General features: G+C 46.2%; 1 protein-coding gene across 6 annotated transcripts in view; it reads right to left on the bottom strand.

Annotated features, from left to right (window-relative positions):
• The window catches only part of LOC110499041 (neuron navigator 2), a 168,429-nt gene that overhangs the window by 43,938 nt on the left and 98,926 nt on the right, over positions 1-25,565 (bottom strand). For all 6 annotated transcript variants that reach the window (XM_036958477.1, XM_036958479.1, XM_036958478.1 and 3 more), the window contains 5 exons: positions 22,263-23,307; positions 21,868-21,986; positions 18,081-18,189; positions 15,620-15,994; positions 4,374-4,499 (listed from right to left, as the gene is read on the bottom strand). In XM_036958477.1, coding sequence (XP_036814372.1) covers positions 4,374-4,499; positions 15,620-15,994; positions 18,081-18,189; positions 21,868-21,986; positions 22,263-23,307 — 1,774 coding nt within the window. The remainder of the gene's footprint in view (positions 1-4,373; positions 4,500-15,619; positions 15,995-18,080; positions 18,190-21,867; positions 21,987-22,262; positions 23,308-25,565) is intronic.

Here is a 25,565-nt window from a genome sequence, read left to right as displayed (position 1 = left end):
GCACGAGAATTGAACCCTGTGGCACCCCTATAGAGACTGCCAGTGGTCCGGACAACAGGCCCTCATATTTGACACACTGAACTCTGACTGAGAAGTAGTTGGTGAACCAGGCGAGGCAGTCATTTGAGAAACCAAGGCTGTTGAGTCTGCCAATAAGAATGTGGTGATTGACAGAGTCGAAAGCCTTGGCCAGGTCAATGAATACAACTGCACAGTATTGTCTCTTATCGATGGCGGTTATGATATCGTTTACGACCTTGAGCGTAGCTGAGGCGCACCCAGGACCAGCTCGGAAACGAGATTGCATAGCGGAGAAGGTATATATGGTGCGGCAGGGTAGCCTAGTGGTTAGAGCGTTGGACTAGTAACCGGAAGGTTGCAAGTTCAAACCCTTGAGCTGACAAGGTACAAATCTGTTGTTCTGCCCCTGAACAGGCACTGTTCCTAGGCCGTCATTGAAAATAAGAATTTGTTCTAAACTGACTTGCCTAGTTAAATAAAGGTAAAATAAATAAAAATATCAGCATCCATCCATTCAAGCATCAGTGAAAAAGCATTGTGATCATTGATGTTGCTCTGGGAAGTGGTGGCATCCTTAACCAGATGATCAGATGAGGTTCCCCATCTCTCTTCCTATCTGTCAGACATTGTGTTTGAAGATGGGTACTGCTGTATTAGCTGAGTCCCCTCATAGCCAGGACCCAGCAGACCAGACACAGGTCCCAGGATGGGCATGCAACACACCACTAATTCCCTTTCACAACACTCTGGACTCCTCTATCTCTCTGATTCAACTCCTACACAATGTAACAATAATGGTGTTAATTTTCACACAGCATACAGTGTTTGGCTATATTTCAGCCAATATCATAGTGGCCTCTGTATCCTCAGGAATCCTGTACTAAATCATAGGCTGCCTATAACTGTGTCAACAATAGGTTTCTATTCAGGAGCTACTGACGTGAACTCCATATGAGGTCTTCAACCTTTTGTAGCAGCCCTTCATGTTGCAGATGCACTGTGTACTATCTTCCCTAGAGCACTGAGGAATGTGACCTTCTTTACTTCTTCCCAGGGCCAAATAAAATAGGCCTAAATAATGTTAATTCCCTCCAATAAGTTATTTCTGTATGTTCTCCAAGCCTGCTAGAGTTAGAGGCAGGCGGACAAGCAATATCCACCATTGTCATACGGATGAAGCCTGAGCTGGAATGTGAACTGAATCTGCTTAGCTTTAGAAACCCCTGAGTGGATCTAGCTTGCTTCATGGATACCTCTCTGGGCTTTACTGTATTCACACACACAGCTGGAGTTACAGGCTGTGATTGGGTTACAGAGATCATTATGAATGACTTACTGTTTATCACATTACACGAGACAGGAAGTCTTCAATACCAAACAGACTGAATGACATCACACCAACCCTAGGCACTTTCCCTCCACTTCACATTCAAAAGACATACTCCAATACAAATGAACAAACAGACAAAAACACTTACTTCACAGCTTAAATTCTCCACTTCGTTCTCATATTGTTTTCAGTATCCAGTCTGTCCCTTTGTGTTGCAAGCAGTCTATCCTTCCCACTGAGTGTCAAAGACAGTCTAGAGCCCAGACTGCCCACCAAGGAGCTGCACTCAACAGGTAAGCAGGCCAGCAGACAGACAGACAGCACAGCCGCGACGACAGCCCAGTCCCAGCCAGCCAGACAGCACAGGGCTATCACTGATCACTATCAGGCCTTAGCCCAGCCCGACAGCCCGGCAGGCAGACTCTCTCAGCATTGTGCTCCCTCCACAGACTGGAGTGGATCCCCTCCCTGCCCGTTCTCTCTCCGGCTGAAGTGTGCATGTGTGTGCGTGCGTGTGTGTGTGCGTACCGTGGAGAGCCCTGAAGCTACTGTAATGAGACAGTGATGATCCTCCCCCCTCTCTCTTTCCTCGCCACGAGATTGAAGCCCCCTCCAGCTCACTCTGCTTCTCACACATACAGTACTGGTACCCCACTCCTCTGTGTGTGTGTCTGCCTTGCTCTTACTGATCATCATCTGAATACTAATGCATGTTTGGCCAGGTGCCCAATCCTCTCCCATAACCCTCTCACAGTGTGCTGTAGGTGTAGCTTTGATGGGGTGGATTCTCACTTGAAATGAGTGGGCAGACCAGCTAAATGCAGTGCAAGTGCTAAAATGTAAAGAGGTTTTGAGGAATACACTCTGGAACTCTGGAACTACTAATCTGTTAGTAGTCATTTTTCCCAGGTATAGACATCAAATCAAACACCAGATACATCTCTGTCTGAAACATAAACACAGCCCTCCCTTCAAAATACCTCTTTCCAAAACCCCCTTCAGAAAGCATGCTTAGATTACAGAGCGGAGCATCAATCAAAGTCAGATCAGACACAATGTAGGTGCTTTTGAACCGTTGTCAGTATCTCAGATACAAGATGACTTAGCAACTGCAACGGCTGGGGAACAAGAACGTAATCATATAGGGTGCTTGGTTACAGTGTTCTCTGTCTACATCAGACTGCCTCAAGGCAGGAGACTGCTATTCAGAGCCCTGTCCACCAAGCCCACACACTGGCCAGTGTTTCCCCTATATTCATTTGGCAGCGGCGGATCCTAAATCGTGGCCGCCACTCAAAAATATAATGTAAAAATATTTAGGAAAAACATTCCCTATTTCCTCAACCCTTGCGCTCATGTATGCATCACATGTACGTGGCCAATAGAGCCTGACCTATAGCATATCCTAAACAGATTAATAAATTGTTTAACAAACTCTTAACACCAGAACACATGTGACAGCAAAATGGATGCACATGACGTGACAAATAAGCTGGAAAAGGGTGAATGTTTGGTTTTTCAGCAGGTAAAGGGGAAGTCATATGTGTGGAATCAATTTGAATAGTTGTTGAAAATACTGGCAATCAAGAAAAATAAGATAAGGAGCAAGAGCTTTGTGCATATTATGTGTGCCAAACAGGTGCTGTTAGATTACACTATCAACTTTTTTTTACCACTTGGAACAATGTAAACAAGCTAAAGGCTAGAGCTGCCACTTTCAGAGGAAGGCCCAAAAAATTCTCAAAGACTCTAGTCACATAAGTAATAGACTGTTCTCTCTGTTACGCCAACTCTAGGTCCAAAAGGCTCCTTAACAGCTTCTACACCCAAGCCATAAGACTGCTGAATAATTTAAATGTATATTTTTATAGCGGGCAGATCAGCTTTAATATTGCAGATAGATTGTAGCTTCCATCAGTGTAATTGCCTGCATTACCTCCAATCCCCCATATATTTTTTCGCAAATATATATACAGTGCCTTGCGAAAGTATTCGGCCCCCTTGAACTTTGCGACCTTTTGCCACATTTCAGGCTTCAAACATAAAGATATAAAACTGTATTTTTTTGTGAAGAATCAACAACAAGTGGGACACAATCATGAAGTGGAACAACATTTATTGGATATTTCAAACTTTTTTAACAAATCAAAAACTGAAAAATTGGGCGTGCAAAATGATTCAGCCCCTTTACTTTCAGTGCAGCAAACTCTCTCATTTTGACCCCACGGGGTGAGATCTTGCGTGGAGCCCCAGATCGAGGGAGATTATCAGTGGTCTTCCACTTCCATGACATAACTCCACCAGTCGTATTCGAACAATTAAACAAATGGCCACGCGGACTGTTTACATTGACCACCCTTGCTGCAACTCGCTGTTTATTGTCTATGCAGAGTCATTTCACCCCTACCTACGTTTACAAATTACCTCGACTAACCTGTACCTCCGCACATCGACTCGGCACCGGTACCCCCTGTTTGTAGCCTCGATATTGCTATTTTATTCTTTTGCTTTTAATTTTATTTTTTACTTCAGTTTATTTAGTAATTATTTTCTTAACTGTACTTGAACTGCATTGTTAATGGCTTGTAAGTAAGCATTTCACGTAAAGGTCTACACCTGTTGTATTTGGCATATGTGACAAATAAAATGTGATAAAAGATTTCACAACACATTAAGTGTGTTCCCTCAGGCCACTACCACATATCTGCAAAATACAAAATACATGTGTGTAGTGTCTATATTATCATGTGTGTAGAGTGTCTATGTTATCATGTGTGTGTGTGTCCATAGCCTGTGGCACTGAGGAAAACAATCACTCTGTTTTCCCTCAGACTCAGCCTCCCAACAATGGCAGCTTTGTTGCTTCCAGACTAATCCTATTGGATGTCTGTACAGAAGCCTCACCTGAGCCAGACACTGCAGGTGGAGTGAGGTTTTATTTATTTGTAATTGTTTCATTTAACCTTTATTTAACTAGGCAAGAGGTTAGGGGACAGGGGAAGGGGTGGTAGTGGTGACAAACCTGTCGGTGGCGTCCCCTTGGCCCTTGGAACTGTTACGATGGAGTGTCTCTCGGACCACAGCCATGCCATCCGGCAGGTGCTTGAGGCGGCGTGTGTACATGCCCACCCCACCGTCCGTCATGTAGCTGCAGACACACAACACAACAGGCCTGTCAGTCACAGTCTCAGTACATGTCTCAATCTCTGTGTCTGTCCTCTTCTCTCTTCTCTGTCCCTGTCTCAGCCTCTGTCACAGTCTCTGTCCCCATCTCTGTCCCTGTCTCTGTCCCTGTCCCTGTCTCTGACCCTGTCTCTGACCCTGTCCCTGTCTCTGCTGTGCGTCACCATGGCAGGCTGTACTAATCCACTTCACTGACAACCTCAAACACTGTAACGCTCGTCGTTGCATGAAGAAGGAGGGGAACAAAACGCAGCGTGGTACGTGTTCATGATAATTAACAAAGTGAGAAACGAAACAGTTCTGTAAGGTGCAGACACTAAACAGAAAATAACTACCCACAAAACACAGGTGGGAAAAAGCTGCCTAAGTATGATTCTCAATCAGAGACAACGATAGACAGCTGCCTCTGACCACACCCGGCCAAACAAAAAGAAATAGAAAACATATCCACCCTAGTCACACCCTGGCCTAACCAAAATAGAGAATAAAATCCTCTCTATGGCCAGGGCGTGACAGGACCCCCCACCCCCAAAGGTGCGGACTCCGGCCGCAAAACCTGACTCTAAAGGGGAGGGTCCGGGTGGGCCTCCTTTACGGCCGCGGCTCTGGTGCGGGACGTAGACCCCCCTCCGCCTCTGGCTCCCCCCACTTTGGTGGCGCCTCTGGTGCGGGGATCCTCGCCCTGGACTGGGCACCCTCGTTGCTGGAGGCTCCGGACTGGGCACCCTCGTTGCTGGAGGCCCCGGACTGGGCACCCTCGTTGCTGGAGGCCCCGGACTGGGCACCCTCGTTGCTGGAGGCCCCGGACTGGGCACCCTCGTTGCTGGAGGCCCCGGACTGGGCACCCTCGTTACTGGAGGCCCCGGACTGGGCACCCTCGTTGCTGGAGGCCCCGGACTGGGCACCCTCGTTGCTGGAGGCCCCGGACTGGGCGCCGTCGTTGCTGGAGGCTCCGGACTGGAAACCGTCGTTGCTGGAGGCTTCGTGCCATGACTCCTCACTGGAGGCTTCGTGCCATGACTCCTCACTGGAGGCTTCTTGCCATGGATCATCACTGGAGGCTTCTTGCCATGGATCATCACTGGAGGCTTCTTGCCATGGATCATCACTGGAGGCCTCGTGCCCTGGATCATCACTGGAGGCTTCTTGCCATGGATCATCACTGGAGGCTTCTTGCCATGGATCATTACTGGAGGCTTCTTGCCATGGATCATCGCTGGAGGCTTCTTGCCATGGATCATCACTGGAGGCTTCGTGCCATGGATCATCACTGGAGGCTTCTTGCCATGGATTACTGAAGTGGAGAGACACACAGGAGGCCTGGCTCTGGGAGCAGGCACAGGACTCACCAGGCTGGGGAGACATACAGGAGGCTTTGTCCTTGGCAGAGGCACTGGATACACTGGGCCGTGGAGGCGCACTGGCGGTTGAGCGCAGAGCTGGCACCACCAGCACTGGCTGGATGGTTATTTTGGCCTGGCACGTGCGGGGTGCAGGCACAGGACGCACAGGGCTGTGCAGACGCACTGGAGACAGTGCACAGAGCCGGCACAGGATATCCTGGGCCGTAGAGACGTACTGGAGGTCTGGAGAGCAGGGCTGGCACCATCCGTCCTGACTGGATGCTCACCCTAGCCCGGCAGATGCGGGGAGCTGGGATGTAGCACATCGGGCTAAGAACGCATACTGGAGACACCGTGCGCTCCACCGCATAACAGGGTGTCTGACCAGTACGACGCCCGCCACGGTAAACACGGGGAGTTGGCTCAGGTCTCCAACCCGACTCTGCCACACTCCCCGTGTTCCCCCCCAAAGATTTTTTTTGGGGGGGCTGCCTCTCAGGCTTCCTTGCCAGCCGTGTTCGTCTCGCCGACTCCATCCTCCGGTATCCCTCTTTGCACTGCTCCATAGAATCCCAGGTGGGCTCTGGCACTCTCCCTGGGTCGACCAACCACCTCTCTACCTCCTCCCAGGTTGTCTCATACCCCTGGCCACGCTGCTCCTCCTTACCACGCTGCTTGGTCCTTTGGTGGTGGGTAGTTCTGTAACGCTCGTCGTTGCATGAAGAAGGAGTGGACCAAAACGCAGCGTGGTACGTGTTCATGATCATTTATTCACCAAAAACACTCAAACAAAGTGCCCACCCTAGTCACACCCTGGCCTAACCAAAATAGAGAATAAAACCCTCTCTATGGCCAGGGCGTGACAAACACATTACAATCCTGTTACCTACTTTTATAATGTGTCTGACTTCCTGACACCTATATAGAAGAACCATGAGGTATGTCATCATGAAAATGCACTGTGAGAGTCACAGACATTTATTTGGTTCATATCATAAACAACAAGTGGTCAGGGTTTGTTAGTGTTTCAACCTAAACATCTGCTCACACTAATGTTGTTATTCCACATATTATGTGTGTGATGTCAGAGCAAATAGGACAGTTCAGAAAGAAAAAACTAAGAAAATATATCCTGTCAACCTAATAAAAGAATATGGCACAGGCGTTCAGAATGGTCACACCATCCCTGCAGGTGGAGAGGTTGGGGTTTGACATGACTGAAGCTTGTAGACTGAAGATATTACAACATATAAAACAAAAACGTGCCAAAATCATCTCAGCAGTGTATGCGGAGGGCGTACGAGACACTCACGCCTCCGCAGCTAAATAAACATTCTCATTTGCTCTCAGTCAACACCAAGTGACTCGCCATACTTACCCATTTTCAGTTAACCATTTAGGGGGCTATTGTCATACCTTTAGCCCAGAGCAACGCCACAGGCTTACCAGTTTAGGGTGAGATAAATGCATTGAGGCAGCCCCATTGAAAGCATAGCTTTACCATCATCCCTGTGACTTTACATAACCCCCAGCACGGTTTCATGCTAATCCAGGTAACACAGGGAGTGTCAGCTCGTCTTAAAGTGTGACAGGAAATCAAGGGTAAGTGTCTCACTGTTTAAAATGTCACTCATAAAACATGTAAAACTGCTTCCCAAGCCTGTAATACTACTTTCCTAAGATATTTATGGTATTGTTGCAGTAAAGCATTTTCTATCTTTAACTGTTAGGAGAGCTTACCTGGGGTTTTCTAAACCAAATGTGTAAAGGATGATGTTACCATTGTTGTAGTGTTGTGTGTACCAGAGTCATTTATAACCATGTATATTAGTGGCTTTGGTGTGTATAGATGATGACAGCTCACACATCATTGTTGAAAATATTAATTTCAGGCTTAAGGAAAGCAAAAGGTTAATGTGACCACTGATTAACCTGTCCTGGTTTAATTCGTTACTTTATGTTTGGCACACTAACTTCGTCAAAAGGTGCAGACCCTAAACTGAAGGCACTAAAAGTCCCAAGACAAAGATAATGGCGCTGGAGGAGATGGCTGCCGTTTTACGGTCCCCTAACCAATTATAACGAAGATGCTGTGAGTCGAGAAGCTGGTGCAGGTGAAATGTTTAATTAAACAACAAACACGGAACAAGACAACATAACAGTAGTGTCGTAAAAACACAGGATCAATAATGACTGGGGAATGAACCTAAGGGAGTGCCAGATATAGAGAAGGTAATAAGTGAGGTAATGGAGTACAGGTGTGCCTCATGATGACGTGCAGGTGCGCGTAATGATTGATGCCAGATGTGCGTAATGATGGATCCCAGGTGTGTGTAATGATGGTCCCCAGGATTGGTGGTTAGTATACCGGCGACATTGAACGCCGAAGGGGGGAGAGGGAGTAGATGTGACACCAATTGTGTGTGTTTTTTCCCGTGTTATTTATAACTTATTTTGTACATAATGTTTCTGCCAATTTGTTACTTTAATTTTTTACTTATTACTTATTTTTCTTAAAACTGCTTGTTGGTTAAGGGCTTGTCAGTAAGCATGTCACTGTAATGTCCACACCTGTTGTATTTGGCACATGTGACAAATAAAATTGGATTTGATTTGACAAACAGTGACACACAAAAGTACCATACAGTGCATTTGGAAAGTATTCAGACCCCTTGACTTTTTCCACATTTTGTTACATTACAGCATTATTCTAAAATGGATACAATTTTCCTCATCAATCTACACACGACAAAGCGAAAACAAGTTTTTAGAAATGTTTGCAAATGTATTAAAAATAAAATAAATACCTTATTTACATATGTATTCAGACTCTTTGATATGAGACTCAAAATTGAGCTCAGGTGCATCCTGTTTCCATTGATCATCCTTGAGATGTTTCTACAACTTGATTGGAGTCCACCTTTGGTAAATTCAATTGATTGAAAATTATTTGGAAAGGCACACACCTGTCTACATAAGGTCCCACAGTTGACAGTGCACGTCAGAGCATAAACCAAGCCAGGTTGAAGGAATTGTCTGTAGAGCTCCGAGACAGGACTGTGTTAAGGCAAAGATCTGGGGAAGGGTACCAAAACATTTCTGCAGCATTGAAGGTACCAAAGAACACAGTGGCCTCCATCCTTCTTAAATGGAAGAAGTTTGTAACCTCCCTGACTCTTCCTAGAGCTGGCTACCCGGCCAAACTGAGCAACCCTATGGTCACTCTGAAAGAGTTCCAGAGTTCCTCTGTGTAGATGGGAGAACCTTCCAGAAGGACAACCATCTCTGCAGCACTCCACCAATCAGGCCTTTATGGTAGAGTGGCCAGACGGAAGCCACTCCTCAGTAAAAGGCACATGACAGCTCACTTGGAGTTTGCCAAAAGGCACCTAAAGGACTCTCAGACCATGAGAAACAAGATTCTCTGGTCTGATGAAATCAAGATTGAACACTTCGGCCTGAATGCCAAGCGTCACATCTGGAGGAAACCTTGCGTCATCCCTACGGTGAAGCATGGTGGTGGCAGCATCATGCTGTAGGGATGTTTTCAGAGGCAGGGACTGGGAGAATAGTCAGGATTGAGGGAAAGATGAACGGAGCAAAGTACAGAGATCCTTGATGAAAACCTGCTCCAATCCTGCTCAGGACCTCTGACTGGGCCGACAGTTCACCTTCCAAAAGGAAATGGTCTATATTAAAAGGGTACATAATTTAATATAATAGGCTTTTACATTTCAATATTTGTGCACAATTTCTCCTTAAAATATCAAAGGAATGCAAAAGGCACTAATTTCGTGGAACGACCCAGTACTACTTGATCGTGAGTGATGAGTGAAAGACACTCACCAACCTTAATCAAAGCACCTTTCATCTCAGAGATCAGGAAGTACCAATTACATGCAAAGCCTGGCAGCACTAACATTAACAAACAGCCGGAATTTCCTCTGATAAGCACAAGCCCTAAATAGCAGCCACACTTCCTAGTAAGGATAACTCTTTTGAGTGTTTCGAGGCCGACTGATTGGATCTATAGGCAGCTATTGAAGCTGAGTTGGACAGACCAGTTGCTGACTAACCAGCCAGACAGGTAAGAAGCCCTAACATTTGTCAGAGGAGTGAGTCTAGCCTATTGCTTTCCTGTGAACCAACTACAGCACCCAATTGTGAAACAAAAGATGAGTTATGATTAATTGCCTTTCGCAATGAGATACACCACAAGAGATGACTCATTGACTGGCTCAGAGTTATTAAGCAAGACATTTAAAAAAAATAATCTAATGTAACCAAACCAAGTACACAACAATACATTTCCAAACAGGTCTATGGTACTATAGCCCAGTAGCAACCACAACCCACCTGACTATAGCACAAGGCCATAGAAGTGGTCTAATGTTGGTCACTCTCACTCTTCCTAGGGCATCAAATCAATCAATTGAAGGTCCAGTTTAAATCTCTGCCAATGTTTGGGTTCAGAGCTGTGTGCCTGCAGTGGGACATCCATTAACTCTGGTTACTGAACAACAGCAGAGCCAGTTAGTCTGCAGGTCCTCAGCTGACTATTTATTTGCACTAACATCACAAGCCCCCATAGGTTTACTGAACTCTCGATCACGTGAGGTGTTGGGTTAAAAACAGAGTGAAACACACTAGAGTTGACAGGTGAACTCACTATTATGGCTATGTGTTCATGCACACCCTTTGATTAGTGTGGTTGACCTAAACTTCAACAAAGTGCTATCATATCACCAAGACATTCAGAATCAACTTGTATTAAAACTCTCCAGAGCAGGACAAGGACCATGTTTCCACTGTCATTCTCTATTGCTTCCGTTTCCTAGAGGAAAATCGGATAATACAGATGATTGTGGTGAGCAACATACAAGTTCTCCAGCATCCAGTCCCTGTTTCAACGTGTGCCGTAGTGCCCTCAGGTCAGAGACCTGGCAGTACAGTGCCTTGCGAAAGTATTCGGCCCCCTTGAACTTTGCGACCTTTTGCCACATTTCAGGCTTCAAACATAAAGATATAAAACTGTATTTTTTGTGTGAAGAATCAACAACAAGTGGGACACAATCATGAAGTGGAACGACATTCATTGGATATTTAAAACTTTTTTGACAAATCAAAAACTGAAAAATTGGGCGTGCAAAATTATTCAGCCCCTTTACTTTCAGTGCAGCAAACTCTCTCCAGAAGTTCAGTGAGGATCTCTGAATGATCCAATGTTGACCTAAATGACTAATGATGATAAATACAATCCACCTGTGTGTAATCAAGTCTCCGTATGAATGCACCTGCACTGTGATAGTCTCAGAGGTCCGTCAAAAGCGCAGAGAGCATCATGAAGAACAAGGAACACACCAGGCAGGTCCGAGATACTGTTGTGAAGAAGTTTAAAGCCGGATTTTGATACAAAAAGATTTCCCAAGCTTTAAACATCCCAAGGAGCACTGTGCAAGCGATAATATTGAAATGGAAGGAGTATCAGACCACTGCAAATCTACCAAGACCTGGCCGTCCCTCTAAACTTTCAGCTCATACAAGGAGAAGACTGATCAGAGATGCAGCCAAGAGGCCCATGATCACTCTGGATGAACTGCAGAGATCTACAGCTGAGGTGGGAGACTCTGTCCATAGGACAACAATCAGTCGTATATTTCACAAATCTGGCCTTTATGGAAGAGTGGCAAGAAGAAAGCCATTTCTTAAAGATATCCATAAAAAGTGTTGTTTAAAGTTTGCCACAAGCCACCTGGGAGACACACCAAACATGTGGAAGAAGGTGCTCTGGTCAGTTGAAACCAAAATTGAACTTTTTGGCAACAATGCAAAACGTTATGTTTGGCGTAAAAGTAACACAGCTCATCACCCTGAACACACCATCCCCACTGTCAAACATGGTGGTGGCAGCATCATGGTTTGGGCTTGCTTTTCTTCAGCAGGGACAGGGAAGATGGTTAAAATTGATGGGAAGATGGATGGAGCCAAATACAGGACCATTCTGCAAGAAAACCTGATGGAGTCTGCAAAAGACCTGAGACTGGGACGGAGATTTGTCTTCCAACAAGACAATGATCCAAAACATAAAGCAAAATCTACAATGGAATGGTTCAAAAATAAACATATCCAGGTGTTAGAATGGCCAAGTCAAAGTCCAGACCTGAATCCAATCGAGAATCTGTGGAAAGAACTGAAAACTGCTGTTCACAAATGCTCTCCATCCAACCTCACTGAGCTCGAGCTGTTTTGCAAGGAGGAATGGGAAAAAATTTCAGTCTCTCGATGTGCAAAACTGATAGAGACATACACCAAGCGACTTACAGCTGTAATCGCAGCAAAAGGTGGCGCTACAAAGTATTAACTTAAGGGGGCTGAATAATTTTGCACGCCCAATTTTTCAGTTTTTGATTTGTTAAAAAAGTTTGAAATATCCAATAAATGTCATTCCACTTCATGATTGTGTCCCACTTGTTGTTGATTCTTCACAAAAAAATACAGTTTTATATCTTTATGTTTGAAGCCTGAAATGTGGCAAAAGGTCGCAAAGTTCAAGGGGGCCGAATACTTTCGCAAGGCACTGTATGGTGCCAGGACAAGACTCAGGACTCTCCCTCAACGTGATCAAGACAAAGGAGATGATCGTGGACTACATGAAAAGGAGGGCCGAGCACGCCCCCATTCTCATCGACTGAGCTGTAGTGGAGCAGGCTGAGAGCTTCAAGTTTCTTGAGGTCCACATCACCAACAAACTAACATGGTATAAACACACCAAGACAGTCATGAAGAGGGCACGACAACACCTATCCCCCCTCAGAAGACTGAAAAGATTTGGCATGGGTCCCCAGATCCTCAAAAAGTTCTACAGCTACACCATCGAGAGCATCTGGTTGCATCACTGTCTGGTACGGCAACTGCACGGCCTCCGACCGCAAGGCACTACAGAGGGCAGTGTGTACGGCCCAGTACACCACTGGGGCCAAACTTCCTGCCATCCAGGACCTCTATACCAGTGTCAGAGGAAGGCCATAAAAATTGTCAAAGACTCCAGCCACACTAGTCATAGACTGTTCTCTCTGCTACCACACGGCAAGCAGTACAGGAGTGCCAAGTCTAGGTCCAAAAGGCTTCTTAACAACGTCTACTTCCAAGCCATAGGACTGCTGAACAATTAATCAAATGGCTACCTGGACTATTATTTTTTTACACTGCTGCTACTCTGCTACTCGCTGTTTATCTATGCATAGTCATTTTACCCCTACCTACATGTACATATGACCTCAATTACCTTGTGTCACGTGTGCTCCCTCTCCGGCCTCTAGGTCACCAGGCTGCTCGTTAGGGCGCACACCTGTCACCAGCCTTAGGCGCATAATGACACTCACCTGGACTCCATCACCTCCTTGATTACCTGCCCTCTGTCACTCCCTTTGTTTTTTTCCCCAGTCGTCATTGTTTCTGTTTCATGTCGGTGCGCTGTTTGTGTTTCCTTCATTTATTAATTAAATGTATTCACTCCCTGAACTGTCTTCCTGACAGTTCAGGGAGTGAATACATTCGTTACACCTTGACTAACCTGTACCCCACACATTGACTCGGTACCAGTACCCCCTGGATATAGCCTCGTTATTGTTATTTTATAGTTGCTCTTTTATTTTTTACTTTTGTTTATTTAGTAAATATTTTCATAACTTTGATTTATTTATTTTAAAAAAAACAAGCCCTAGTAAGCATTTCACCGTAATACCTGTTGTATTTGGCGCATGTGACAAATACAATTTGATTTCAGTTGATCTGATGGAAAAATAAACATCTTATTTGCTCCAATTCTAGTGAGATGAAACACACAGCATATGTGATCACATAATCAACAGACGTATCCTGACCTGCAGTTGGCTCTGTGTCACATGATTCACCTCTGTGAAATAAGACTTGCCTTAACCTCTGGTTGAGTGTTCACGGGTGTGTTACCACAGAATCTCTGAGGCCCAGTAAAGGAGAAGACTGCAATCAGCCTTGGACCAGACTTCTTTCTCTAGGAGTGCATGTTGTATATGAATAGAAGAGACTTTTGTAAATGATGAGAGCTTTCAGTGTCTCATGTCATCTCAATGCTGAGGAGAATATTTCCCATGACCTGCTTTCTCTCTAGGGCACAAAGGCCAGATTATTTTTAAATCAAACTCTCTTCAACTTCAGCCTGATCTGAACAAGCATGCCCATCGACACACAGTCCAATCAGAATCTCACAAGAAAGAAACTGGAGAATCCGTGTCCATCCAACCTCATACTGGGAATCTGGGATGTCCCTCTTTGGTAAACAAACAAGAAGGCTCTCTGTGAAACTCCATAAGCACACTGACAGCGTCATTGCATTTTGGTTCACCAGAAGAACATTATTTTCCAATGAAACGCTGCGTTTGCCCTGCAGCATTGTGTTACAGAGGCAGTTGTAGTGCGTTCTGTGTGGTACATACGTTGGATGTATCGAACGTATGTGTCAAACTGTATGTGTAGATGGCTTGACAGAAATGGTAGCAGAAGATGAATGATAAACTTTTGTTGCACACATATCCAGATGATGCTGCGTACTATTGATGCTGTCGGTGTGATCGAAGCGTCAGGATTTATGACTGGAAAATAGTACTGTGTTTCCTTATTCCCATGTATCTTTGCTTCAATGTCAAGGTTGTACCCACAGCCAAGACAATGACGCCTGACAGTATAGCCTGGGCTAGTGGGTCATGTACACATTGTATTTATACTGCCTGAAACAGTTACTACTTTTCATAAGTTAGCAATGTACAGAAAAAGCAGGATAGCAAATAAATATTGTCTGCTTTACTATGTAGTCATTTATGAATATATCATAAGGGTGTCTGGTTGGATGTGTCAAGAGAGATAGATGATCAGATTAATGATGCATGTGAAACCACATTTAAAAATAGATTTAGAACCCTGATAACTTCCACTCATTTATTTTACAGCTTTCCAAATAAGACAGCATGTTATCAAGCTATGTTCCAAATGAAAGATGATGTCTGATATCTCAAGTGATCTCCCATCTGTTGCTGTCACAGATTCAGGAGTTTTCTCTAAACTACTACTGACAAATGAGACATTAGCAGAGAGCACTGCCAGACACTGAAACACTGCCATCTATTGGCAAGAAAACTGAAAAGTGAGACATACAGTGCCTTGCGAAAGTATTCGGCCCCTTTGAACTTTGCGACCTTTTGCCACATTTCAGGCTTCAAACATAAAGATATAAAACTGTATTTTTTTGCACGCCCAATTTTTCAGTTTTTGATTTGTTAAAAAAGTTTGAAAAATCCAATAAATGTCGTTCCACTTCATGATTGTGTCCCACTTGTTGTTGATTCTTCACAAAAAAATACAGTTTTATATCTTTATGTTTGAAGCCTGAAATGTGGCAAAAGGTCGCAAAGTTCAAGGGGGCCGAATACTTTCGCAAGGCACTGTACATTAACTGCGCCACATCCCTGTGGTGTAGTAGTCCATTCAAAGCAGGGTTGGGCCTACTGCTTTCTCCTGGCTCCCTTTGCCAGTTGAATAGACAAAAGTACAAATGCTAAAGGATGAAGAGTTCACTTATATGTCTATCATATCATAAGTAGTCTCCCTTGACTAACAAATCAGTGAAGATGTTTTTTTATTTTTTGCGCTCTAGGTTAGATGCAGCTCCTGTCTTAACGGTAATATAGGCTATGCTGTGTGCACTCACCCACTGGTGACTTTGTCCATGTGGATGTTCTTCCCTAGCACGTCCCCATCGCTCATGTACCCTGTGGTCTCTATGGCAACGCCCTCCAGCTCTTCCATCTTGTCTGACAGGTCACACACAGTGTTACTCTCCTGTCCTGGTGTCTGCCTGCTGCGGAGGTAGCGCCCATCCTCTGGGCTCACCATGCCACTGGAGCTGCCCCGCATCACCACTGCGTACCCATTTCCCACAGAGGGGGCGTCGCCTGCCTGCAGACGTGGGCTGGAGGGGCACAGTCGCCAGGGCAGCGCTGGGTTGGGGTGGGGAGACAGGTTGAGCATGCCTCTCCCGCTGATCTCGGTGGTGACACTGCTGTCGAAGGTGGTCTCTAGGGTGCTGGGGAGAGAGAGAGAGGGGGAGAGAGACGGTGAGAGAGAGGGTGGCGAGGAAAGGTGGGGTGGGTCAGGAGTCACCACTCCCTCTCACTGAGACAACAAACAACAGATCAGAACACTGAACTACACTCCCTCTCACAACAAACAACAGATCAGAACACTAAACTACACTCCCTCTCACTGTGACAACAAACTACAGATCAGAACACTGAATTACCCTCCCTCTCACTGTGACAACAAACTACAGATCAGAACACTGAACTACACTCCCTCTCACAACAAACAACAGATCAGAACACTAAACTACACTCCCTCTCACTGTGACAACAAACTACAGATCAGAACACTGAATTACCCTCCCTCTCACTGTGACAACAAACTACAGATCAGAACACTGAACTACACTCCCTCTCACTGTGACAACAAACTACAGATCAGAACACTGAACTACACTCCCTCTCACTGTGACAACAAACCACAGATCAGAACACTGAACTACACTCCCTCTCACTGAGACAACAAACTACAGATCAGAACACTGAACTACACTCCCTCTCACAACAAACAACAGATCAGAACACTAAACTACACTCCCTCTCACTGAGACAACAAACTACAGATCAGAACACTGAACTACACTCCCTCTCACTGAGACAACAAACTACAGATCAGAACACTGAACTACACTCCCTCTCACTGAGACAACAAACTACAGATCAGAACACTGAACTACACTCCCTCTCACTGAGACAACAAACTACAGATCAGAACACTGAACTACACTCCCTCTCACTGTGACAACAAACTACAGATCAGAACACTGAACTACACTCCCTCTCACTGTGACAACAAACCACAGATCAGAACACTGAACTACACTCCCTCTCACTGAGACAACAAACTACAGATCAGAACACTGAACTACACTCCCTCTCACAACAAACAACAGATCAGAACACTGAACTACACTCCCTCTCACTGAGACAACAAACTACAGATCAGAACACTGAACTACACTCCCTCTCACTGAGACAACAAACTACAGATCAGAACACTGAACTACACTCCCTCTCACTGTGACAACAAACAACAGATCAGAACACTGAACTACACTCCCTCTCACTGAGACAACAAACTACAGATCAGAACACTGAACTACACTCCCTCTCACTGTGACAACAAACTACAGATCAGAACACTGAACTACATAGCAACACATTCAAAGTGCTAAACAATAGATGTAAGGGATGGAGAGTACCTATCATGCAAGAGAAAGAGTCTAAGAGATGAGCCAGTCCAGCATGAAAAGCTAACTGCATTTACATGCACTTTAGAGGGCAACTTATCTACAATTAAAAATGTTGTTCTGACTGAACAATCCTACTAGTTGAATTGCATGATTCACTCCCATATGACGCTAAAGAGAGTAGAAATCCATTGGGCATTGTAGAATAGCCCACCAGGAGTGCTCTTCATGTTTTTTCTCCCCTTTTATTGACTTCGGAGACAAAAGCAACTTTTAACCTTGTGCTGGCTGACCACAGGGGTCCACTCAACCCCTCCAAGCTGATTTCATGGCTGGGCTCAGGACGAGGCAACTGGGCAACACATCTGATTCATCAGGCTAGAGATAAAAGAGGGATGTCTCCACATCAACATCTGATCTACCAGTCCAACTGTCAATCAGGCTAAAGCCTTTAGACACCAAGGCAGACTCTGTCATGTAGACAAGCTGGAATCCAAATGGTTCACATGCCAGAAAATAATGGTCCTCATTTTGAATACTTCTTTCCCACATCGATCAAAATGACTGCCATGTTTAAATTTCACCCTGGTGTTCTTTTGCCCTTGTTACTAGATCACTGATGCATTACTGAGATAGTGAAGTCAGGAACAGCCATAACATTGAATCCTCTGCGGAGGGCACTTTGCAAAGGAAGTATGTAATCATGTTTGGGAATTGCTGAGCCAAACCTCTGAAATTAACAACTCCTACCATCAGAGCAATACAAATGAACACACACACACACACACACACACACACACACACACACAGAGATGGTGCAGAAGCAAGGTCAAGGACATACCTGTGGCTAATCTGTGTTCCCCTCAGGCTGGACATGGTGTCCTCCAGGTTCTGCCTCAGATCAGCAATGTCCTTCACCGTCCGCAACCGCCTGGCCTCAGGGTCTTCACCTAGGAGTAGGGGACGGGGGTCTGTTAGAGACAGTCCACCTGAAACAGCTGCCACGTCAAACAACACATGGCACAGGCTTGTGAGTAAGTACATCCTCATAAATGCGCATATTTCCTGCAAAGATATCCATTAACACTTGAAACAGACGATTCACAACAAAAGGATCCTTAATGTTACATAACGTACTGTAGCCAATCAAAGCCCAAACCAGAAAAAACATGTGTACAAAAAACTCCATAGGAATTATGGATGCTTTTGAGGAAAGGAAACATTGAAAAAGTCCTTCACATCAATCAGAACAGGGTTTTCCATCCTGGTGCTGTACAGGACAGTGTCGGGAAGGAGAAAAGCTCAGCCCACTAATTCACCCAAAGCCTTTTTCCAAATTAAAATGAGCCGTAGGTGAGTGGAGGGTTTTGCAGGGCAAATTCAAATGTCAAGGCACTCCAGGGGGGCTTGGAGGAAGCCCAAACGAGCCCATTCACAGGGCTAAACCAACCCTTTATAACGCCACTAAACCCTTACAGGCAGCTCTGCTTTAAGAGCAGCCCTTTGATGGAGGGTTTGTATAACTTTTGCGAATGTAACGAAGAGAGCTGACAGAATGTTTAGCAAGCAGAAAAAAGGGAACATGCTCTGAATGCTTTGAGAGCATTAACAAACATATTGTTCTGCTAGTGAATGAAGCCGCGTCTAGTCCAAGAGGTCTGGGAAGTTAAAAGGTAAGCAGCACTGAAGACCACAGGCAGAGGGCAATGGGGAGCAGCCCCCCCCACACACATACATCTCACACACACACACACACACACACAGTCATGTTTCTCAAATATGTCCAGCATAGTGAGCAGGATCTCCTCGTTGAGTTGAGCGATCCCAGACACAAGTCTGCTGCAGGTGCACCTGGTACAGCTGGCTCTGCCTCTTGCTGGACACCTCCACATAGTTCTCCTCCCAGCTCTGACCTCTGACCTCCTGGCAGTCTGTTTCAGGGTCACAGCACTCTGTATGCCCACTTCCTGGTCTCTCCACCACAGGGGTGTTTGGCTCACTGGCATGCGTCGTCTAGTGTCGTCTGGAATTGGTCTGTTGGGGATGTGACAGGGTGGCTGGTTGTGCTGGCTGAAGCCTCCCAGGGTAATGCTGCCCAGAGAGAGCCTGGCTCTGCTCCTGTCTTGGCTGGGTGAAAAGTCATTGCTGCTGCCACTCTTAGCAACACCCTCACCACTTCTGTGAGGAAGCACGTCTTCTCTCTCCAGATAGTCCTTACTAGTTGCTCCAACTCCTTGACACTTTGATAAGTCTGGGATATGTCCAGTCCGGGATAAGTCCTGTCCGGGATAAGTCCTGTCCAGGGTAAGTCCTGTCCGGGGTAAGTCCTGTCCGGGGTAAGTCCTGTCCGGGATAAGTCCTGTCCGGGATAAGTCCTGTCCGGGATAGGTCCTGTCCGGGATAGGTCCTGTCCGGGATAAGTCCTGTCCGGGATAAGTCCTGTCCGGGATAGGTCCTGTCCGGGATAGGTCCTGTCCGGGATAAGTCCTGTCCGGGATAAGTCCTGTCCGGGATAAGTCCTGTCCGGGATAGGTCCTGTCCGGGATAGGTCCTGTCCGGGATAAGTCCTGTCTGGGATAAGTCCTGTCCGGGATAGGTCCTGTCCGGGATAGGTCCTGTCCGGGATAAGTCCTGTCCGGGATAAGTCCTGTCCGGGATAAGTCCTGTCCGGGATAGGTCCTGTCCGGGATAGGTCCTGTCCGGGATAAGTCCTGTCCGGGATAAGTCCTGTCCGGGATAGGTCCTGTCCGGGATAAGTCCTGTCTGGGATAAGTCCTGTCCGGGATAGGTCCTGTCTGGGATAAGTCCTGTCCGGGATAAGTCCTGTCCGGGATAAGTCCTGTCCGGGATAGGTCCTGTCTGGGATAAGTCCTGTCCGGGATAAGTCCTGTCTGGGATAAGTCCGGGAACCACAACCTCTCCATGACACATTATGATTCTCATCGGAACAGTGTAAGTACATGCTTGTTTTCTTGAATGTCCTTCAGCCCAGAAATTACAGAAAGAGAATGATGTAGCTGCCACACCTACCCCAGCGCTGACACACCTACCGCAGCGGTGACACACCTACCGCAGCGCTGACACACCTACCCCAGCGCTGACACACCTACCCCAGCGCTAACACACCTACCGCAGCGCTGACACACCTACCGCAGCGCTGACACACCTACTCCAGCGCTGACACACCTACCCCAGCGCTAACACACCTACCGCAGCGGTGACACACCTACCGCAGCGCTGACACACCTACCCCAGCGCTGACACACCTACCCCAGCGCTAACACACCTACCGCAGCGCTGACACACCTACCCCAGCGCTGACACACCTACCCCAGAGCGCTGACACACCTACCGCAGCGCTGACACACCTACCCCTGCGCTGACACACCTACCCCAGGGCTGACACACCTACCCCAGCGCTGACACACCTACCCCAGGGCTGACACACCTACCCCAGGGCTGACACACCTACCCCAGCGCTGACACACCTACCCCAGCGATGACACACCTACCCCAGGGCTGACACACCTACCCCAGGTCTGACACACCTACCCCAGGGCTGACACACCTACCCCAGGGCTGACACACCTACCCCAGCGCTAACCACTCCTCCTGTGGCGACTGCTTTATATTTCCCCAGAGTGATGGAAGAAGGGAGAAAGGCCTCTCCAGTCATCCACCACACACACACACAGTGTGTTTGGTGAGGAGCCTTGGCATCTCCATGACATCCACAGCCTTTAACATGCAGATGAGCTCTTTCTGTTCCATTCAGTCAGGACCTGGCCTTTCTTTCCTCCTGGCTGACATGGTAGACACATAGACACAGAGCCCTGGCTGGGGCTGCCTCAGGACAACATTCCATCACTTCACCAGTCAACTCTAGGGTCATATCAAGCCTCTCTCTCCACTCTCTCAACGAATCATACAATTCATACAAAGCTCAACTTTTCTTAATTTTTCCAGTGTGGCAGCAGAGCAGCGCTCCAAATGAACGGTACCAACCCACTTACTTCCTGGCTGAGAAACTCAAGAGTTTCCAAGTGAGTTTTTCCATTCACTCTGTATGCAGCATTAACAGTGCTGTTAATTGCATTCAGACAGGCTTTGTGTGGGCACGCCAAAGCATTGTGAACTTTGAGGCAATATCTCTGATCCATCACGAAGAGGCTAAAAATAATCCACAGGAAACTGGGCCTTTTGTTCTCCATGGTGGCATTTTGATGCACTCCTCACTATTTAGTATTGATTGACATGTTTAGCTGGGAAGAGAGACCCTCATTTGTGCCTGGGAACAGCAAGAGGCTGAATTTGTTTTTCCCTGGGACAGGATCCTTTGTTGCTAATGAGATAATTGCCAGTTTGTGAAACATATTACAGTTCACAATAGTCTCATCTTCTTAACATTTAACGTAACAGTGTAAAAAATACCAAAGAAAAACTGATGTGGAAATTGAAGTCATAAAGCACAGTATGAAAATGCCCTGTTTCAATCAATTGAATAACCCCTTAGCAATCACATTATATCCAGTATGCTTGGAAGGATATAGGATTTAACCAGTGAGACAGACATTGTGAGGTACAGCTACACACTACTCTGCATGTAAATCATAGTGACCCAGTGTTACCTGTGAGGTCCTCATGGGAGTTGTCTGCTGACTTGCTGATGGCTGCAGTCTCTCTGTGACCTTCCAGTGACCCCGCTGCCTCCATCATCATGTCTGCTCCAGTCACATCAGGCTGAGACCTACAGGACAGGGCAGGAACAACAAGACAATGAGGAGCGATACAACAGAGTCAGTCTACCTCTCTCTGCGCTTCGTCAGGAGTAAAGAGTTCCCACTAAGTATATGTAGTTCAGTCCTCTCCAATTAGTCATTGACTATAATTTAGAATTACACAGATCCCGACAGTCAGTTAAAAGGTTTGAGACGTGGTATGTATAAAATGTTTGACATTGTGGTATATTCCTACTATTAAACTATGAAAGCTCAAATTCTGTCCATCAAAGCAGGTATAGTACCTGTACATGAATGGTGCAACAGTGGCAGTGTTGGGGTGGTTGTATTGCTGCTGAGGATGAGGTAGCTGGACACTGATGGTGTTGCTGGCTGTGGTGGCCACTGGGGGTGCTCCGTTGGTATGGTGGTGTTGATGGTGAGACCTCCCTTCAGAGGAGGCCAGGCTGGAGCAGGAGCTGGAGCTTCTGCTGTCCAGCTGGCACTTGTGCACCGAGTGACCACCACCCCCACCGGTCCTCAAACTGCTGGGCCTGTCTCCATCTCGACCAGAAGAGGGCACCCCCGGGGTCTTCCCTGCCTTGAACCCTGGCTTTTGTATTCCGCTGTGTGCTGCTGGGGCTGAAACCTCCTTTTTGCCACTGCCAGCCTTGCCTCCTTTTGGGATGAGGCTGGTACTCTTAGTGTTCCTCTTGGGCTCTGCTGAGTCTGAACCTACTCCCTCCTGCCTGGTGTCATCCCTGGGCTCTGTGACAAACCCCCGCTTGGAGCCTCCCTCCCGGGCCTTGTCCCTCTCCTTGGGCCTGGCCTTGTCCTTCTCCTTCTCCCCAGTCTTCAGAGAGCTCTTCTGGGGGGTGAGGGCCCTGCCGAAGGTGCGCTGGGCAATGCCCTTCAGGGCAAGCTTGGGGCTGGTCGCCATGACACTGGGGGGCCGGGAGTTCCCCTCTGCCTCCTCTAGGTGGTCACTGCTGGTGGGACGCGACTCCATCGACTCCGTCTCCCGCCCTTTCGGCCTGTCAGTCAGGACTCCAGCTGCCTTGGAGCCTCCTTTTCTGTTGAAAAGCTTGAATTTCTCCAGCATGGACTTCTGGGCGATGACTTTAGGGAGGACCTCTAGGGGTGTGGCCGCGGGCTGCCTGGTGGGAGGGTCCTGTTTGACGGACAGCATGGAGGAGGTGGTGCTGTGCTTGGTGTTCAGGGACTTACTCCTCCGGGGCTTGCTGCTGTTGCCTGCATTGGGCTGGGGGTTGGAGGAGGAAGAGCAGCCATTGATGGGCCCTGGAGACAGACCGTGCTCAGTCATGATGGGAGAGGCCGTGGTGCTTCTCTCTGTGGAAAAACCCAAACAGAGGCAGGGAGAGATTTTTTTATATTTTTTATTTAACCTTTATTTAACCAGGTAAGCTAGTACAGTCATTAACACAATAGTGTCATGACGTTGCCCTCTTTGGGTACAGCAAGCACCATCCCCCGCTCTCTGCTTCTACAACCAGACTGCTGTGGTCAGAGTGAGGTCGTAAATTCCTAGGGAAGACCCTGCCATATGGCCACACAGTATAGAGATAGAGTGAAGTTTCATAGAGAACAAAGGAATTTCTTCCACCTCACAGAACTTGAGGTCCGAACAACGTTTACGTTCAGGAGAAGGTATCAAAGATCGGTGAAGAATCCAGCAACGAACTGGTCCGTTTGGTACAACTTGGGGAAGCTCATGGGAGACGGTGTGGCCACATTACCATGACGCTGTTTATATAATAGCCTCAGATCTAACTCACCATTGTGATCTCTACAGTGCTGTCGGGACACTGGTATATTCTTATTTAGAAGACCATTTTAGGAAAACTGCCATTTTACACATCCTCTCTTCTAGCTCAAAATGAAAACACATACAAGCTCAGATCTGAATCTTGTTTTAAGCTAAGAGGCCTGATCTTGAATTCCATCCAAGCCAACCTAAAACTCCAGGACCCGATGTCCCTGGACGAGTTCAAAGGACAAATAGATGAACAGGTTGTTGAGACATGTTTAATTGCCTTGTTTAAGGAAGCATGTTGTGTACATATGAATGTGTTCTTAATGGACTGGACTGGTTAATAGTTAAGTGATAATGCCTGAAAAGACAGTGTTTGGAGGATATGTTGCCACAGTGTTGTTAGGCCGAGTGGAGATCAATATTATAAATTGCCTGGCTGGGCTGATGAGACAGTGCATTGCACAGTCAGATGGAACAGAGAAAATAGGCATTTTAACTAGAGGTCGACCGATTAATCGGAATGGCCGATTAATTAGGGCCAATTTCAAGTTTTCATAACAATCGGAAATCGGTATTTTTGGGCGCCGATTTGCCAATTGTTTTTACAATTTTTATATAACCTTTATTTAACTAGGCAAGTCAGTTAAGAACACAATCTTATTTTCAATGACGGCCTAGGAATGGTGGGTAAGCTGCCTTGTTCAGGGGCAGAACGACAGATTTTCACCTTGTCAGCTCGGGGGATGCAATCTTGCAACCTTACAGTTAACTAGTCCAACGCAATAACGACCTGCCACTCTCTCGTTGCACTCCACAAGGAAACTGGCTGTTTATGACTTCAAGCCTATCAACTCCCGAGATGAGGCTGGTCTAACCGAAGTGAAATGGCTAGCTAGTTAGCGCGCGCTAATAGCGTTTCAAACATCACTCGCTCTGAGCCTTCTAGTAGTTGTTCCCCTTGCTCTGCATGGGTAACACTGCTTCGATGGTGGCTGTTGTCGTTGTGTTGCTGGTTCGAGCCCAGGGAGGAGCGAGGAGAGGGACGGAAGCTATACTGTTACACTTGCAATACTAAAGTGCCTTTAAGAACATCCAATAGTTAAAGGTTAATGAAATACAAATGGTATAGAGGGAAATAGCCCTATAATTCCTATAATAACTACAACCTAAACCTTCTTACCTGGGAATATTGAAGACTCATGTTAAAAGGAACCACCAGCTTTCATATGTTCTCATGTTCTGAGCAAGGAACTGAAACGTTAGCTTTCTTACATAGCACATATTGCACTTTTACTTTCTTCTCCAACACTTTGTTTTTGCATTATTTAAACCAAATTGAACATGTTTCATTATTTACTTGAGGCTAAATTTATTTTATTTATGTATTATATTAAGTTAAAATAAACTGTTCATTCAGTATTGTTGTAATTGTCATTATTACAAAGAAATATATATTATTATTTATTTTTATTTTTTATTTTATTTTTTAAATTTTTTTTTATTTTATTTTTAAATCGGCCGATTAATCGGTATCGGATTTTTTGGTCCTCCAATAATCGGTATCGGTATCAGCGTTGAAAAATCATAATCGGTCGACCTCTAATTTTAACGTCATAGATTAGACACCGGCTGGAATGCGGTTTTGACCAATCAGCATTCAGGATTAGATCCACCTGTTGTATAAAGGTTAAATAATAACCTACCTCTAAATCCAATAGTCTGCATGGGCAACAAAAAGCAGGGAAACCTGTTTCAGACGATACACCTATCTAACTAGGCACTGTGATCCCAGTGTGATCCCAGCCTCCAACCTGTCATTTTACCATGCCTAAGG

This window comes from Oncorhynchus mykiss, chromosome 2 (assembly GCF_013265735.2).
Source record: "Oncorhynchus mykiss isolate Arlee chromosome 2, USDA_OmykA_1.1, whole genome shotgun sequence".
NCBI classification, from domain to species: Eukaryota; Metazoa; Chordata; class Actinopteri; order Salmoniformes; family Salmonidae; genus Oncorhynchus; species Oncorhynchus mykiss.
This window is presented reverse-complemented; position numbering and strand designations above follow the sequence as displayed.